Source organism: Neophocaena asiaeorientalis, unplaced genomic scaffold (assembly GCF_003031525.2).
Source record: "Neophocaena asiaeorientalis asiaeorientalis breed wild unplaced genomic scaffold, Neophocaena_asiaeorientalis_V1.1 scaffold689, whole genome shotgun sequence".
In the NCBI taxonomy this organism is placed as follows: Eukaryota; Metazoa; Chordata; class Mammalia; order Artiodactyla; family Phocoenidae; genus Neophocaena; species Neophocaena asiaeorientalis.
In genome coordinates, this window is record NW_020175666.1 from 133551 (window position 1) to 149030 (window position 15480).

At 37.3% G+C, this 15480-nt stretch overlaps 1 protein-coding gene across 1 annotated transcript in view; it reads left to right on the forward strand.

Annotated features, from left to right (window-relative positions):
• The window catches only part of SPDYA (speedy/RINGO cell cycle regulator family member A), a 32551-nt gene that overhangs the window by 11357 nt on the left and 5714 nt on the right, over positions 1–15480 (forward strand). Inside the window, exons 5-6 of the mRNA XM_024731538.1 lie at positions 2294–2465; positions 10409–10706. Coding sequence (XP_024587306.1) covers positions 2294–2465; positions 10409–10706 — 470 coding nt within the window. The remainder of the gene's footprint in view (positions 1–2293; positions 2466–10408; positions 10707–15480) is intronic.

Sequence of the window (15480 nt, forward strand, 5' to 3'; positions counted from 1 at the left end):
AAAAAAAAAAAAGTAAGTCTTCTTCATATCTCAAGACCTCGACCTCCCTCCTCAAGGACAGTTAACAGTTTCATATGTATGTGTCTAGAATAATTTTCTATATATGAACCAGTGTGTATATTACATGAATAGAGATGTACTATACACTTCTGTGCCTTTAAAATTTTTTTAATGTGAAATATTTACAAAAGAGTATATGGAATGTATACGTATGTGTGTGTAAAAGAATAGAAGCAAAACAAATACTCATGTACCCATGACTCAAGAATAGAACATTGCCAGAATCTTAGAAACTCACAGCACACAGTTTCCCAATTAGAGCCCCCTCCCTTCCACAAGTAATCATTTTCTTACTTTTCTTTATTCTATGTATATACCTCTAAATAATATATTATTTGGTTATTCCTATTTGGGGGCTATATAGTAATTATACACCATAATTGCCATTATCATTCTTCTGTAACTTTCTTCTTTTGGTTTATAATATTATTTTGAGATTCATTTCTATTGATACATGTAGCTATAGTTCATTTCATTTTCACTGCAGAATAATATTCTATTGTTTCTTATATATTTGCATTTTTTCCTACCATCTTGTTGTGTATTTTGTGTATGTCCCATTTTTTTCTTTCTTCTTTCCCCTCCATTTTAATCTTTTTGATTGAGATTTTAATATTTTTACTTTTGACACCTTTTTTTCTTCTACATGTTTGGAAATCTCACATTCTATATCTATTCTTTGAGCAATTGCCCTAGTTATTTTTAATTACAAGACCCTTAAGCATTTTAACTCTAATCACTTCCCAACTTCTATTCTCTTGCAATTCTATTAGTTCTACCTGATGCCCTCCAAAATGTTAGACATTATTATTGTTGTTTTATAAATTCAACATTTGTTTAGATTTGCCCATATATCTATATATCTTTGATTACTATTCCTTCTTGCATCTCAAACCTTCCACTTGGGATCATTTGCCTTCCTTTCTGATTGCTTTTAAGACCCCCTTTTCTTGGGTGTTTGTCTCTTAATTCCAGTATCTTCACACTTCAGGGACTGTTTCTGTTCATGGTGCCTTGTTCCCTTGTATGTTTTGTAATTTTTTTTTAATTGTGAGTCGCCTGTTTTTCTTAGAAAGTCATCTATGGAGCTTGCATTGTTTCCAGTGGGAAATCTGCTCCATCCTTATCTCTGTTCCTGTGTTATCTAACATGTCTTATTTTTTTTCTCTGACTGCTTTTAAGATTTTCTCTTTATTACTGGTCCTAAGTAATTAATTATGATATGCCTTAGTATAATTTTCTTCATGTTTTGTGCTTTGGAGTTCACCGAGATTCTTTGTGGGTTTATAGTTTTCATCAAATTTTGAAAATTTTCAGTCATTATTTCTTCAAATGTTTTTTCTGTCCAGCCACCACCACCCTTTAGGGATTGCAATTTCACCTTTATTAGGCTGCTTAAAGTTGTCTCACAGCTTATTGATGCTCTGTTCATTATTTTTGTTTCCTTTTCTCTGTGTTTCATTTTAGATAGTTTATATTGCTATGTCTTCAATGCACAATTCTTTTCCTCTGCAAAATTTAATCTGCTGTTAACCCCACTCAATGTAGTTTTCATTGTACACATAGTTTTCATCTCTAGAGGTATACTTTCAATGTGTCTAATCTTTTTGAACATCTGGAATAATTATAACTGTTTTAGTATCCTTGTCTGTTACTTCTATCATGTGGGTCAGTTTTGATTGACTGATGATTCTTCTTATCTGTCCGGTGTTCCTGCTTTTATGCATGCCTGATTCCCCCTCAGGTATTTGACTGTAGGGAAAGACCGTAAGAATAGAGGGAACACAGTGACTAACATTCACCCAGGGCTGGAAATAGTGCCTGTTCCCACCAGCCAGACTGAAAAAACTTATAATTCACACTGAGTAATTCAGTACTGAGTACAGTACTCAGGAACATCTTGCCTTAGTGGGGAGAAATTAGCCCTAGACTGAACATTGCTCCAGATCCACCTAACAAATCATGAAAGCAAGACTTGAAAGGATCAGACCGTTTCCATATAACTGCATCCCAGAGCCAAGCTCAAGATTGATAGGAATATAAAAGTATCCAGAACTCAACAAGGTAAAATTCACTGTATCTCTATTTTTGATCTACCTTTCTTTAATCATGCATAAGGTTGAACATCTTTTATGTGTTTATAAAAAGTTGGTGTGTGTGTGTGTGTGTGTGTGAACTGTCTGTTCCTGTCCTTTACCCATTTCTTTTTTGAGTTGTTGGTCTTCTTTGCTAGGTATCTGGCCAATACAGTTGAAGAAGATGAAGAAGAATCCAAATATGAAATTTTTCCATGGGCTTTAGGGAAAAACTGGAGAAAATTATTCCCTGATTTCTTAAAGTTAAGGGACAAACTCTGGGATAGAATTGACTATAGGGCTATTGTAAGCCGGCGATGCTGTGAGGAGGTAAGATTTTTACATGCATTATATATATAATCTCTGTCTTCTCTTTATGTGGTTTTCCTTTTATGTTTTTTAATGTGCTTCTAATGTTTCACTTTTTTTTTGTATATGAAGGGTAAACCATTAACCTTGATGATTACCATGAGTACAACTTTTATATTACAATGTTGATATTTTAATTTTATACCACAATAATTAAAAATTGTCATTTCTGTTTTTCAGAGCAGCCTACTTCTGTAGAAAGTATTTTTATTTTAGAGTGTTTCTCTAAAAAGATCACCAGTATATTGGGAAAGAATAGCGTGCACATTCCAAAATACATCGTGGTAACGACATTGGAGCTGAATAATAATTTCCATTAAATAATTTCTGTTAAAGTATCAAAATTTCAAGTTCCCAAGGTTAAATGTGAACTACATGGTACAAAATAAGTTTAAAAACTATACCTCTTTTCATAAAGCATACATAAAGTTTCCTTGATGCCAGATTCTATTAATATAAAGCAGAAAGACACTAAAAGTTAAAAGATTATTTTATCTAATGTCCTGGTTTTCAGTAAAGAAAGTTAATGTTTCAAACTAAAAAAATTTGGAGTAGAAAATTAAATGGAAGGCAATGATAACTATAAGGCAGTACTAGTTCAAAGAAGTTTGGTAAATGTGGGCTAGATAATGCTGTAATTAAATGAAGTCATATGGGACTTCCCTGGTGGCGCAGTGGTTAAGAATCCGCCTGCCAATGCAGGGGACACAGGTTCAATACCTGGTCCGGGAAGATCCCACATGCTGTGGAGCAACTAAGCCCATGTGCCACAACTACTGAGCCTGCGCTCTAGAGCAGGGGTCGCCAACCCCTGGTACTGGTCCACAGCCTGTTAGGAACTGAGCAACACAGCAGTAAGTGAGCAGTGGGGGAGTGAGCGAAGCTTTGTCTGCCGCTCCCCATTGCTCACATTACCACCTGAACCATCCACCCCCACCAGTGGAAGAATCGTCTTCCATGAAACCAGTGCCTGGTGCCAAAAAGGTTGGGGACCTCTGCTCTAGATCCCATGAGCCACAACTACCGAGCCCACACGCTACAACTACTGAAGTCTGCGTGCTCTAGGGCCCGTGTAGCCACAACTACCGAGCCTGCATGCTGCAACTATTGAAGCCTGCGCACCTAGAGCCCGTGCTCTGCAACAAGAGAAGCCACCACAATGAGAAGCCCGCGCACCGCAAAGAAGAGTAGTCCCCACTAGCTGCAACTAGAGAAAGCCCGCGTGCAGCAACAAAGACCCAACGCAGCCAAAAAAAAAAAAAAAAAAAATGAAGTCATATCTAGTTTAATGACTACAGGCCAAAGGAACCAATTAATGGATTAGTAGTGTCAGACCTGAGGGGAGACTTCAGAGGTGTGTCACAGAACTCTGCCCAGAATTAACCTTGTTAATTATATTTATTAATGAGATGAAGATATTGCAGTTATGCATATTTGTGGATTAGGATTGTTGAATGTTGGGGGAAATGCAAGGATTCAGAAATAACTTAGAGGACTGTGCAGCAGGCCAAGTCTTTACAAGATTATATTCAATAGAAAAATATGAAAAGTTAGGTATGTATGACCCATCTCCCCAGATTAATGGATCCTTATTAAGGAATTTAAAGGACTCATTCCAATTACAGGGCATTGAAAAAGTCCTGTCTTGTTATTTTTTGTCACTACCTCCCTAGGTGAGGAGTGGGTAATTTGCGCACCTGTTGCCATCCTTGATGTGATAGCGGGCCTTATTTGAACACTCTGATTTTTTCAAAGTAAATGCTTCAAACCCTGTAGAACACTCAGCTAAGTACATGGAGGGGGCACTGGAGGCAGAAGAGGCCGGGATAGGCAATGCTTCCTCATGGCAGGTTGCTTACCCACTCCTAAAATACAATGACTAGCATTTTAACTGCAACAACTTTATTCTGCTGGAGCTGGAATTACCTCAGTTGCTGGCACCAGACAAAGAGACAGAGAGTTATGTGGCTTAATGGTGTATGTATAAGAGACTACAAAGTTTTAGACACCTGGAAAGTCAGTTGTGTAATGGGATTTACAGAAAAGTTTAGTCTCTCAAGGCTTCAACACTGAGAACTAACAGATCTCTCTCCTGATTCCAGATCTGCATATCCAATTTTTAATTTACATTTCATTATCTAGTAGATACCTCAAACTTAACATGCTGAAAATTGAGTTTTGATTCCCCCACATAGATCTCTACACTTGCTCCTCCTGCAATCTTCCACATGTTAATAAATAGCAACTTCATCAGTCTAGTTGTTCAGGCCAAAAAACTGTCACCCTAGACTTTTTTTTTCCACATCTATACCTTAAAGAAAATCCAGCATCCTACCATTTCTCACCACCTCCACCACTAAACCCTACTTTAATTGTCATCTCTTGCCTCAACTATTGTCATAACTTTCCAAATAGTCTCCCTTACAATCTTTCTTCCCTATAGTCTATTCTTCATAGCAGATTTAAAGAGTTAATCTTTTAGAAAATCAAATCATGTCTCCTTTACTCAAAAGCCTCCAGAGGCTTCACATCTCACATAGAGTAAAAGACACAAAGTACTTATCCTGGATCCACATGGTCTGCCAACTCTCCTCCTTTATCACTTTCACTTCATCTCCCATCCTTGTTCATTTCACTGCAACCACTCTGGCCTACTTGCTATTCTTCAAATGCACCAAGGACACTCCCACCTCAGGGTCTTTGCATTTGCCATTCATATTACCTGGAATGCTTTCCCCCAGAAATTCATATGCTTCACTTCCTCACTTCATTCAGGACTCTGCTTAAATGTCACGTCAGAGAAACCGTTCTTTACCACCCTATACTGAGTAGTAACTCCCTCAGTGGAATAAAAATTGAAGAGTCCAGTTGACTTTTGGCGGTACCAAGAAAATTAAGTGGGGAATGAATCGTCTTTTCAACAAATTGTGCTGGAACAACTGGATGTCCACGTGCGAAAGAAAGCACTTGGACCCCTACTCTCTATTATATATAAAAAGCTAACTCAAAATTTATCAAAGACCTAAATTTAAGAGCTAAAAACTATAAAAATCTTAAAACATAGGGGTTACATCTTCATGACCTTGGATTAGGTTTCTTAGATACAATACCAGAAGCACAAGCAAGAATAGGAAATATAGATAAAATGGACATCATCAAAATTTTAAACTTTTGTTCTTCAAAGGACACCATTAAGAAAGTGAAGAGACAACCCACAAACTGGAAGAAAAATTTTGCAAATCATCTGTTTTATAAGGCACTTATATCTAAAATATATAAACAGCTCTTACAACTCAGTATTAAAGAGACAACCCAATTTTTTAAAGGGCAAAGGATCTGAATATGTATTTCTTCAAAAAAGATACTCAGATGGGCATAAAAGCACATGAAAAGATGCTCAACATCATTAGCCATCAGAAAAATGCAAACTCAAAAACACAAGGAGATATCACTTTACACCCACTAGGATGACTATAATTTTTTTTTAAAAAAGACAGACAATAACAAGTATTGATAAGGATGTGGAGAAATTGGAATCCTTATACACTTCTGGTGGAATTATAAAATCATGTAGTTGCTTTGGAAAACAGTCTGGCATTTCCTCAAAATGCTAAACAGAGTTACCATATGACCCAGCAATTCCACTCCTAGTTTTATACTCAATAGAAATGAAAACTATGTCCACACAAAAACTTGTGCATGAATGTTCATAGCAAGCAGCCTTATTCATAATAGTCAATAGTTGTGCAAACAGTCAAAATGTCCAGCAGCTAATTAATGGATCGACAAAATATCTATACAATGATATATTACTTGACAATTAAAAGGAATAAAGTACTGATACATGTTACAAAGTGGATGAACCCTGAAAACATTATGCTAAATGAAAGAAGCCAGTCCCCAAAGGACCACATATTGTATGGTTTCATTTATATCAACTGTGAAGAATATATAATCCAAAGTGACAGAAAGTGGTTGCCTGGGGATGAAGGGAGAGAGGCATGCAGTAACAGTGCCTGACTTGTAGGCGCTCAGTAAATATAGCTGACTGACAGAATGAATGGAACTTAAAGCTTCTGATTCTTTTTCATACCTTCTTATCTATGAAGACAAACAACAACAAGGACCTAATGTATAGCACAGGGGACTATATTCAATATCTTGTAGTAACCAATAATGGAAGAGAATCTGAAAAAATATATAAACTGAATCACTTTGCTGTAAACCTGAAACATTGTAGATCAACTATACTTGATTAAAAACTTTTTTTAAATAAACAAAACTATAAAACAATTCTTGGGCTTCCCTGGTGGTGCAGCGGTTAAGAATCCGCCTGCCAATGTGGGGGACATGGGTTCGAGCCCTAGTCTGGGAAGATCCCACATGCCGCGGAGCAACTAAGCCCATGTGCCACAACTATTGAAGCCCGCATGCCTGTAGCCCGTGCTCTGCAGCAAAGAAAAGCCACCACAATGAGAAGCCTGTGCACCACAATGAAGAGTAGCCCCCACTCGCCGCAACTAGAGAAAGCCCGTGTGCAGCAACAACGCAGCCAAAAATAAATAAATTTAAAAAAAACTTCTTTTATTTTTATTTTTTGGATGTTGGGGGTAGGGATTTATTAATTAATTTATTTTTGCTGTGTTAGGTCTTCGTTTCTGTGCGAAGGCTTTCTCTAGTTGTGGCAAGCGGGGGCCACTCTTCATTGCGGTGCACGGGCCTCTAACTATCGCGGCCTCTCTTGTTGTAGAGCACAGGCTCCAGACGCGCAGGCTCAGTACTTGTGGCTCATAGGCCTAGTTGCTCCGCGGCATGTGGGATCCTCCCAGACCAGGGCTCGAACCCGTGTCCCCTGCATTAGCAGGCAGATTCTCAACCACTGCGCCACCAGGGAAGCCCTCCAAAACATAATTCTTTACCGAGCTCACCTAGCACTGACCCTTATCCAGATAGATAAGCTAGATAAAGATAAGATCTTTTTTTTTTTGGTTGTTCCAACCAGGTACATTTGAATCATGTTGGTGTACAGAAAAATAAATTACCTAGTAGATTTTATCCTGTTCTCTTAAGTATTCATTTAACAGCTAATTTATGAGTAAGACACTAAGTTCAGTGTTGTGGAGGTTTATTATAAAGAAGTATTACATCATCCTTGCCCTGAAGTTTGCTGCATTATAGTAGCAAGACATGCTGTTAGAAATTTAGTTTTCTATGCATTTGTTATTAAGAGTCCAGTACTGGCATACTGTCAACCCATTTTTTAGTCACATATCCTAAAATAAACTCAAGTTATGATAGTAGCCACAAACTGGCTTACAGTAATTATACACTTGCATTGTGCTTTACAAATTTATATTTTCATATAAATTATCTTCTTATCCTTACAAAAATACTTGTGAGGACCAAGGAGGTTGAGATTTACTCAAGATCATATATCAGTTAAGTGGCAGAGCCAGAACTTGACTTCACATCTAATGGCTTCCCAGTGTTCTGTTTTCTCTGACATCTAGCCTCCATCTCTTATGTTGGTTAGTTTAGAAAATGCACTTATATCTATTATGTTATCTCAGGAATTAAATAGCATAATAGGTAAGTGTGCATGCATTTTTCTAGGTGGGTTAACATGTGGAGAGACTATGATGCCTAGCTTATTGCAGAAAGAACAGTACCAAATCTTCTATATTGTGCCCTTTACTTCATGTTTCCCTCTGCTCTTTTCACTAGACTTTGCTATATAGGATTCCTACAAAAATCATATTGCTGAAGGCTCATAATGTTAGTGGCCTCTAATTCTAATATATTTTCATCTATCATTAAAAATATTTAATGACTGCATAATATTGTGGAGAAGGCATTTGAAAGTGGTGTATGAGAAACTATTCCTGTCCAGAAGGGGCTTTCGGCAGAATAGGTTACATGCATAAAAAGGTACATCTGGGGCTTCCCTGGTGGCGCAGTGGTTGAGAGTCCGCCTGCCGATGCAGGGGACATGGGTTCATGCCCTGGTCCGGGAAGATCCCACATGCCGCTGGGCCTGTGAGCCATGGCCGCTGAGCCTGCGCGTCCGGAGCCTGTGCTCCGCAATGGGAGAGGCCACAACAGTGAGAGGCCCGCGTACCGCAAAAAAAAAAAAAAAAAAAGGTACATCTGAGTGCTAACGTTTACATGCTGAGTCCTAATATAGCATTAATAATAAAACAAGAAAATCTGAAAGCTGGAGTTTCTAGAAAGGTGGGACTTACGTTGGGCATTGAAGGAAAAGAAATACTAAGACAAATAAAGGGAAAGGTATTCCAGACATGAGCAATAAAAACAGAAATACTGAGAAAAATAGTAGATAAATATGGAAGGAATAAGAAAATTTGATATTCTACTTCCTCACCTTGGGTATCTCTGCACCTAGTTTTACATTGGCATAGAAATGTGTATATTTAGAGTTAATATCTTTATTTACTTCTACCTTTTAAAAGATATATAACTTTATTACATGTCTTTGGTTGAAAACTGTTTTGAAGGATTTAAGAAGTAGATTATAAAATAAATCCAATCCTAAAGTACACTTTAAAAATTAGGGTTGCTAGTATTCTTTATGCATTGTCTTGGGGGAGGCACAATAACCCTATTTTCTGAGGGAATCAGCTTTAATCTGGGGGTTTTAAGGTTTTCATTCTTCACAGCAAAAGCCTTCTTTCCAAACAAAATTTTACACACAATCCCCCAAATTGAGGTCCTCCACCTGCTGTGTCTTCCCTTAGCCCCTCCTGCGACCCCTAATGTTGTCTGTGAAACCTAGGGCTCCTCAAACCAGTTTGAAAATCACTCGTCTAGGCAATTAATAAAGCACTGTCTGTCTTTTTTGAATAATAATTTTGTCTAGATACTTGAATAAAATAATTTTTTTAAAAGCACTGTCTAGCTCTCAAATTCTACAATTCTCATTTACCTTGGGTCACTGATAACCGCAACTAAACATTTTTGCTTAGAAGTAACATTCTAACATTCTGTTTAGAAGTTTTAGACACCATGAGGTCAGCAGGTAGGTACACTTCGCTAGCTTGTCTTAAATGGCTATCATTCGCTAATATCATTTCATATTGTTTACTATGTGATAAGGATTTTACACATATTTAACCTTCAGGACAATCCTATGAGGCAGATGGTATTCCCAGTTTTCCATATGAAGATATTGAGGCTCAGAAAGGTTAAGTAACTTGCAAAGTATCATACAACTAGGAAGTGGCAGAGCCAGAATAAGAAACTAAGTCTATCCTGACTCTAAAGGCAGTGTGTTCTCTAACCGACCTTAGAGAACAGTGCCTGAGAGGTAGTGTGGAATCTTGAGTACTTTCTGAATAATCCCTCATCTAATCCTTGCAACAACCCTCTGCAATAGACATCATTATTCTCTCCATACCACAGACAAGAGAATAGGAACCGAGAGGTTAAGCACCTTACCTGTGTTTTCATTCACCATATCTCTCGCTGTGATTGCAAACATGTTAAGGTTAGCCTAACATACATAGCTGGAAACCTCAATTAAAAATATTGTTTTCAACCCAGTACATTCCAGAGAATTATGTATTGTTTTGGACTAACTGTATTATTTTTCCCAAACCTATAATATCCAGAATTGAAAAACCTGGAAGGTTGCTTCAGTTCTATTTCCTGTTTGAAATAATTTAAATACTTTGTCAATTATTATCTTACGGATCCAAGCAATGAATCACTTTATAGGTAATATAGCCTTATCTGGAAATGCTTTTTTTCTAAAAAAAAAAAAAATCGGTGACAGATTTTTAGATCTAGTTTTACAGGTAGCTTGTTCTTGATTTATAATTTTTATTCTTAATTTTACTAAATTTTAAAATCTTATTAAAATTCTAAAAGAAAGCTTTCCACCATAGGTTATGGCCATTGCTCCAACCCATTATATATGGCAACGAGAACGCTCTGTGCATCACAGTGGAGCTGTTAGAAACTACCACAGAGATGAAGTTCAACTGCCCCGGGGACCTAGTGCCACACCGGTAGATTGTTCACTCTGTGGTAGAAAAGGAAGATACGTTAGACTGGGATTGTCTTCATCATCATCTTCATCCAGTGATACAGGAGAGGTGGTGGAGAAACATTTTCAGGAATCACACAACTCATTCCCAATGGACATAATAGTTGATCCTTCTCAAGCTTATAGCTGTTCTCAAGGTATGACTTAAGAGATATGTCAGAATTAGATCTATGAATGTTATTAATAAATCCAAGTTATCTATTGACCAGTAGTCAGTCCTTATAGGCAGGAGTACATAATTATTTATATACTACAACAATATGAGTTAAAGTAGTATTGAAAGTTTTCCCCTTCTCAAGTACTACTTTTTGTCTTGGTATTGTTTTGTGGTAGCTTACCTAAACTAAGAGATTTTTAATGTGATTTTTGTTAAACTGAAACCTAATTCACCATAGATCTCAAGTATTTTAAGAGCCTGAAGCATTTTCTTTAAAATGTTTATTTTATTCAAAAGAAGTTTTAAGAAGAGAATAAATTTACTTGTAATCTCACCATGCAGCTTTATCAGTAATTAACTATTGGTTTCTTTTACACACTTTTAAAAATTGGGATAAAATTGACATATAACACTGTATTAGTTTTAGGTGTATAACATAATGATTAACACAATAAACTTAGTTAACATCCATCACCACACAGTTACGGTTTTTTTTCTTGTGATGAGAACTTTTAAGATACACTCTCTTAGCAACTCTCAAATACACAATCTTGTTAACTTACACAATCTTGTTAACTACAGTCACCATGCTGTAGATTATATCTCCAGAACTTATTTATCTTATTACTGGAAACTTGTACTTTCCACTACCTTCACCCACTCGCCCCGCTCTCCCCGCCTCCTCTGGCAACCACCATTTGGTGGTGTATCTATGAGTTCAGGTTTTTAAATTTATTTTTAATTTTTGTTTAATATTTATTTATTTAGGCTGTGTCGGGTCTTAGTTGCAGCGTGCGGGCTCTTCGTTGCCGCGGGCAGGCTTCTCTCTAGTTGTGGTGCACAGGCTCCAGAGCGTGCAGGCTCAGTCGCCCCGTGGCATGTGGGATCTTAGTTCCCTGACCAGGGATCGAACCCACGTCCCCTGCATTGGAAGGTGGATTTGTAACCACTGGACCACCAGGGAAGTCCTGAGTTCAGCTTTTTTTAGATTTCACATATTATAAGTGAGATCACACAGTATTTGCCTTTCTCTGTCTCACTTATTTCACTTAGCACAATGCCCTCAAGTTCCATCCGTGTTGTCACAAATGGCAGGATTTCCTTCTTTTTTAAGATATATAGATATATAGATATAGATAGATAAAAAGATAGTCACATTTTCTTTATCCATTCATCCACTGATGGACACTTAAGTTGTTTCCATTTCATGTCTTGACTATTGCAAATAATGCTGCACTGAACATAGGTGTGGGTGTGCAGGTATATTTTCAAGATAGTGATTTTGTTTCCTTCAGATAATACCAGAAGTGGAATTGCTAGAACATATGGTAGTTCTATTTTTAACTTTTTTAGGAACCGCCATACTGTTGTACATAGTGGCTGCATCCAACAGTGCACAAGTATTCCCTTTTCTCCACATCCTCACCAACACTTGTTATTTCTTGTTAACAGCCATTCTAACAGGTGGGAGATGATATCTCATTGTGGTTTTAATTTGTATTTCCCTACTAATTAGTGATGTTGAACACCTTTTCATGTACCTGTTGGCCACTTGTATGTCTTCTTTGGAAAAATGTCTATTCATTTCCTCTGCCCATGTTTTTTTTTTTATTTTTTTTTTTTGCGGTACACGGGCCTCTCACTGTTGTGGCCTCTCCCATTGCAGAGCACAGGCTCCGGACACGCAGGCTCAACAGCCACGGCTCACGGGCCTAGCCGCTCCGTGGCATGTGGAATCTGCCCGGACCAGGGCACGAACCCGTGTCCCCTGCATCAGCAGGCAGACTCTCAACCACTGCGCCACCAGGGAAGCCCTGACCATTTTTTAATTGGATTTTTTTTTTCTGTTGAGTTGTTTGAGTTCTTTATATATTTTGGATATTAACCCCCTTGTCAGATACATGATTTGCAAATATTTTCTCCCATTTGGTAGGTTGCCTTTTCATTTTGTTGATGGTTTCCTATACTGTACAGAAGCTTTTTAGTTTGATGTAGTCCCACTGTTTATTTTTGCATTTGTTGCCTTTGCTTTTGGTGTGAAATCCAAACAACAGTTGCCAAGACCAATGTCAAGGACCTTACCCACTGTTTCTTCTAGGAGTTTTGTGGTTTCAGGTCTTACATTCAAGTCTTTAATCCATTTTGAATTAATTTTTGTGCATGGTGAAAGATAGTGGTCCAGTTTCATTCTTTCACATGTGGCTGTCAAGTTTTTCCAACCCCATTTATTGAAGAGACTATCTTTTCCCAATATATTTTTGACTTCTTTGTCATAAATTAACCATATGTGTGCGTTTATCTCTGGGCTTTCCATTCTGTTCCACTGATCTACGTATCTGTTTTTATGCCAATACCATACTGTTTTGGTTACTATAGCTTTGTAATACTATACACTTTTCTATTTCTATTGTAAAAAATAGAACCATACTATATCTATGCTTGCTTTTTTTTTCACTTACCATAAAGCATTTCCCGATGTCATTATTTAGTCTTTGAAAATCTGATTTTTAGTCATGACATGCTATAAGTACCACAATTTATTTGCATATTTCTTTTTTGTTGGGATTTAAGTGGTTTTGAACAATGGTATTTTATATTAATTTGAAAATAATCGCATGAACTGGAAATACTTTGTCAACCACACCCTAATTTTCATTTAAATTATTATTTATAAAGGTTGAGTACCTCTCTGACATTTCTCGATTTGAAACAGAACCAGAATGACATTCTACCAGCAGTGATCCTTTTTACTTCTTATAATGCCTGTGTCCCAGATTTTCACCCATCTGAAGATGGGACTGGCAGATTTCTTATGGTTCTCTCTAATTCTATAATGAGACTCACATTATTTCAGAGTTTCACCTATTTATTTTTACCACATTCTTACGAGATTAGCAGTCGCTACTGAAGTTTTACTGAGAAACTAGACTCTTAAGACTCCTGAAGGTAGGGGTCTTGCCTATTTGTGTTCCATTCCCTGGCCATAGTAATCACTGAACAAATTTGACTGACAGTATAGTCTCTTCCCTTGTAACACCTCCAAGCATTTTTATTTGTTCATTCATATTTGAAAGTAAATAGGGTCTATCATAGGCTAAATGATAAGAACTTCCTTTTAGCATCCTTCCCCTCTCTCCTAGCCCCTTTGCCTACAGTCTTTGATCCTCATAACAGGTAAGATTTACTAGATATTTAAAATGTTCCATGCAATGTGTTAAGGATTTTACATTCATAACCTCACTTAATATTCACAGCCAACCCCAAGGTAAATACTAGTATCTCCACTTTGTACATAAGGAAACAGAGGCTTAGAGAGGTTAAATCATTTGCCCAAGATGACTGAGAGAGTGACACTTGAACCCAGGTTTGACTTTACTACAACCTGAATTCCTGTGATGCTTTGCTACCCCCTTTGATGAAATCCTGCCTTCAGTTGTGAAAATAAGCTGCCACAGAAGTCTTCTAGCAGATTGCTAAGGACTAAAGAATTGGTGAAAGCATTAAGAACAAAGTCCCTGGCCCTGAACCAAGATGGTGGAGTAGAAGGACATGCTCTCACTCCCTCTTGTGAGAACACCAGAATCACAACTAGCTGCTGGACAATCATCAGAGAGAATGGAGGCAAAGATAGAGAAGATGCAAGAAAGGTTTAATTAACAAAGACCTAGAAGAATTAAAGAACAGAGATGAACAATACAATAACTGAAATGAAAAATACACTAGAAGGAATCAGTAGCAGAATAACTGAGGCAGAAGAACGGATAACTGACCTGGAAGACAGAATGGTGGAATTCACTGCTGTGGAACAGAAAAAAGAAAAAAGAATGAAAAGAAATGAAGACAGCCTAAGAGACCTCTGCAACAACATTAAACACAACAACATTTGCATTATAGGGGTCCCAGAAGGAGAAGAGAGAGAAAAAAGACCAGAGAAAATATTTGAAGACATTATAGTTGAAAACTTCCCTAACACAGGAAAGGAAATAGCCACCCAAGTCCAGGAAGTGCAGCGAGTCCCATACAGGATAAACCCAAGGAGGAACACACCGAGACACATAGTAATCAAATTGGCAAAAATTAAAGACAAAGAAAAATTATTGAAAGCAGCAAGGGAAAAACAACAAATAACATACAAGGGAACTCCCATAAGGTTAACAGCTGATTTCTCAGCAGAAACTCTACAAGCCAGAAGGGAGTGGCATGATATACTTAGAGTAATGAAAGGGAAGAACCTACAGCCAAGATTACTCTACCCGGCAAGGATCTCATTCAGATTCGATGGAGAAATCAAAAGCTTTACAGACAAGCAAAAGCTAAGAGAATTCAGCACCACCAAACCAGCTCTACAACAAATGCTAAAGGAACTTTTCTAAGTGGGAAACACAAGAGAAGAAAAGGACCTACAAAAACAAGCCTAAAACAATTAAGAAAATGGTTATATGAACATACATATCAATAATTACCTTAAACGTGAATGGATTAAATGCGCCAATCAAAAGACACAGGCTGGCTGAATGGATACAAAAACAAGACCCATATATATGCTGTCCACAAGATACCCACTTCAGACCTAGGGACACATACGAATGAAAGTGAGGGGATGGAAAAAGATAGTCCATGCAACTGGAAATCAAAAGAAAGCTGAAGTAGCAATACTCATATCAGATAAAATAGACTTTAAAATAAAGAATGTTACAAGAGACAAGGAAGGACACTACATAATGATCAAAGGATCAATCAAAGAAGAAGATATA